Here is a 4,091-nt window from a genome sequence, read left to right on the forward strand (position 1 = left end):
CCCTTTCACTCACTGTAAATGTTTGGTTTACTCTAACACAGATGAGTAATAAAAAACAGACATTTCTAATAGTTTTACTTGAACCTGAATCAAGATTTCTGTCTTACATGTTGTATATGACTCGCTTGAGTCTTCCATTGTTCACTATTGTCTCCTCGCTCTCTGTCTTTTCCTGTTCTGTGGTTCTCTCAGGAATGGAGTGACAGTCCCAATGGGGCCTGGAATGAAGACTGGGGTGGGAGCAGGTGGCGGCTACTCCCTCCTCTACAACGAGTTCATTGTCTATAACCCTGCCCAAACCCACATGAGGTATTTACTAAGAGTTCAGTTTAACTATTCCTCGCTGTGGTGAGACAGGGATATACTGTAAAGACGTGTGTAGCAAAAAGAGACATTAACACATGAAGTAAACTGTCGCATAATAGTAATTTGGGGGGGTGCTTATATTTGTCCTGTTACACACAAGTGTGTAATGGAAATGCCTTAAGGGCACAGCAACAGATTTTTTTGTTATTCTTTCGATTACTGACCCAATGATTCAACCTCGAGGCTATCTGCCGCCCTTAAGCTTAAGCTGTGGTTATGAAAAAGGAAGAGTAGACCCAGAGAAATTCTGATAAAAAAAATTCACAACTCATGAAACGATCCCTAAGGGGTTTTAATGTCTGGTGTTGAGGCTGTATTACTCCCAATAGCTTTATTTCAAAGCCTTGCATTGTATGATGTCCATAAGAGGGCAGCAACAATTAACATGGTTTAAATTCATACATCTGTTGCATTCCAAGCATTTTTTGAAATACAGTGGATGATGTGAGTGTTTAAGTGATACAGCTTGTTTAGACATCAGCACAGATTTTGTTTTATGTTGTCTAATGTCACCCCTGAGTGTTTCTTTCTAATGTAAAACAAAATAATAAAAATGCATGAATTGAAGGTTGTTTTATATATAAGCTATTGCTATAACTATCACCACAAAATGGATTTTTATTGATAACAAAAATATGAAAAGTAAGTCTGTAAGAGCGAGAGATATCACTCATCAAATATGTATGTCCAGGGGTTTCCATGTAAAACTAAATAAAGACTTTTCATTGTGAACAGGGGTTTTGCATGTGTGTTCGGAGTAGAGCCGGGACGATAAACTGAAAATTATCGGCACCAACCATACTGATCACTTATCCAGGGCCAGATTAACAAGTCATAGGCCTTACACTTTGGTTTTTTATATGGGGGGGTTAACTCAGTCGTGGTCTCAACTTACTGTTGAGAGTTAAAATGGTACGATACACAGGGTGCAATTTCAAAATATGAAATTCTTACTTTCAAGCCCTTAATTAACCAACAATGCAGTTCAAGAAATGGAGTTAAGAAAATACTTACTAAAGTAACACAATACAATAACAAGGCTATATACAGAGGGGCAGTGTTTCTCTGTCAGTCAATAGCTAGGTTTCCAATTGGTGACAGATTTTCATGTGAATATACTAAAATACGCATAAAAACAATATGCACATTTTCCCACCAGAGATGTTACATTCTAATTGACTTGTTGTGGATAAAAGGATGTGCGTGATGACGTAGTGCACGTACAAATATATTTTGATTTTAAATTCCCATGTACCGAAACAAAAAAAAACTGGTTAAATGGGTTTCTATCGCATTTTCACTCTACTGATGGTTTTGTCACAAAAAAATGTATATAGAATGTGCCCGCTCTGGTATTGTCATGTGCGATCTGGCCAACAGCTCACATACAGTGCCTTCAGAAAATATTTACACCCCTTTACTTTTTCCACATTTTGTTGTGTTACAGCCTGAATTTAAAATTGATTAAATAGACTTATTTTTTTGTCACTGGTCTACACACAATACCATAATGTTGAAGTGGAATAATGTTTTTAAATTTAAAAATGTTTTTAAAAAAAAGAAAGCTGAAATGTCTTGTGTCAATAAGTATTCAGCCCCTTTGTTATGGGAAGCCTAAATAAGTTCAGGTGTAAAAATTAGCTTAAGTTGCACGGACTCACTCTGTGCAATGTGTTTAACCACATAAATGTAAAGTCCCCATATTTGGGGACTCTATTAGATTTTTAAAAATTAAATTCCGTCTGGTATGAGAACAGTAGCCCCTATCTGCAAAAGCAGGGTGTCTGTGGAAAGCTGAGTATCTTGGCTATTGATCTGTGCCTTAAAATCTTTGGTGTTACTTACTACCATATATGGGCATACGAAAATATAGTGGCATGCCGAGGTGATGACAATTCAAGATGACTGCTACATAGATTCCGGTTAGCGTTGTGTAGCATAAAGGAAATAAACACGGAATACGTTGATACACACCGAAAGCCGGGACTCCACAGATCACGAGGATGTTTTATTTGTCTGCCGGTGACCTACCGTTATTGACCACAAGCCCCAAGAGTCCAAATGTTTTATTTTACACCATTTTTTTTCACCAAACAGTAAACATCACATTTTATTGGTCACATACACATGGGTAGCAGATGTTAATGTGAGTGTAGCGAAATGCTTGTCATCTTTCAAAGTAAGCTTCGATTTGGTTTGTGTTTGCGCTAAAGATACATGGGTGGTAACAAATTAATCCGTAGGTTGGTAGGAATAAATCTAGCATATTGCCAATGTTATCTGATGATGTATGACTAAATGGCAACATCGAATGTCCACTGAGTGACTATCTTTGCGCATCAAAAATATGACGTTGCCCGTTTTACACGCTGAAGGCAACCATTACACGGGATTGACTACTATGGCACCTTGACGGTCTTGTAGCCAGCGAGATGAGCTTCCAGGGATATGCAGTTGACCTGGGTGGGACAAAGCAAGGCCTAGAATATTTGATGTGTAATGCGAGCTATTGCTACCTGGCTCAGGGACGAGACGCACTGAGTACGCCACATTAGATTGTAAACCGATGAATCGCTTTAATTTCAACACTTTAGCATAAAAGATGGCTTCTCGGGGGGGGTGTAAAAACTAAGAATATTGAACAGGGAGCTAAAAAGGAGGCAGCTATGAATAAGCATACCGGCATAGAAGCTTTGGTCGGACTCGGATCGGGGAGTGATTTGGACAACGAGATTTAGACTCGGCTAACGACGATAGTTTTCTAGAAGGATTGGATCCACTTTTAGATCTGTAAGTAAATTATTTTCATGACTTTTATATAACTAATTTTACTATGTATTTAGTTTACCTCGGCCTATGTAACAAGTAATTTCAATGTAATATAATTCCTAAATTTCATCCTTGTGGCCATGTTCCTTCTCATGGCCATGTTTACTTGTGGTTCTCACCTCCAGCCTTTGTCTCCAAAGTGTTATTGTTTGCATTGTGTGTGTTTCACACCTATGAGACACTGTACAGATAAAGTTAAGGCTTGTTTTTTTTACTTTACAGTAATGTCCTTTTTGTAAATTTAGTCAACTGTAATTCTGTGTGTCTTACAACAATATATCCCTTAATTTAATTCACCGCAGAGGATTTGGATGATGACGTTTGGGAGCCACCCCTCCCCAGCAAGCGCCCCCGGTCAAGGTCTTCACCCCCCACTGCTATGACAATCACCCCATCTGATGGTTCTACATCCACTTTTCATAGACCTCTTGAAAAGAAAATAGGGGCTTGTGGCACCATTCGTCCTAACATAATCGGTTTCCCCAGGACCAAGGTAAACAACATGACAAAGACAGCGGCGAGGGGGACCATATGTTGTATCAGGACGAACAAGCTGCTTTTTGTGAAACTAGGGAAGTAACCATGCTCAACACACAGCATAAGGCATTCAATAGCGACCATGTCTCAAGGAGGGTGAAAAAGGAGAATGTGAAGGACTACAATGCCAGCATGGGGGGTGTTGACCTACAGTTGAAGTCAGAAGTTTACATACACTTAGGTTGGAGTCATTAACTTGTTTTTCAACCACTAACAAACTATAGTCTTGGCAAGTCGGTTAGGACATCTACATTGCATGACACAAGTAATGCGGTCTAAGGCACTGCATCTTGAGGCGTTACTACAGACACCATGGTTTAAATCCAGGCTGTATCACAACCGGCCGTGATTAGGAGTCC

General features: G+C 39.2%; 1 protein-coding gene across 2 annotated transcripts in view; it reads left to right on the top strand.

The window, feature by feature from the left end:
- The window catches only part of parp2 (poly (ADP-ribose) polymerase 2), a 9,403-nt gene extending 8,305 nt beyond the window's left edge, over positions 1 to 1,098 (top strand). For both annotated transcript variants that reach the window (XM_024436055.2, XM_042328886.1), the window contains one exon: positions 193 to 1,098. In XM_024436055.2, the coding sequence (XP_024291823.2) occupies positions 193 to 352 (160 nt within the window). In that variant the 3' untranslated portion in view covers positions 353 to 1,098. The remainder of the gene's footprint in view (positions 1 to 192) is intronic.
- Positions 1,099 to 4,091: the final 2,993 nt, after the last annotated feature.

This window comes from Oncorhynchus tshawytscha, linkage group LG10 (genome assembly GCF_018296145.1).
Source record: "Oncorhynchus tshawytscha isolate Ot180627B linkage group LG10, Otsh_v2.0, whole genome shotgun sequence".
Taxonomy (NCBI): domain Eukaryota; kingdom Metazoa; phylum Chordata; class Actinopteri; order Salmoniformes; family Salmonidae; genus Oncorhynchus; species Oncorhynchus tshawytscha.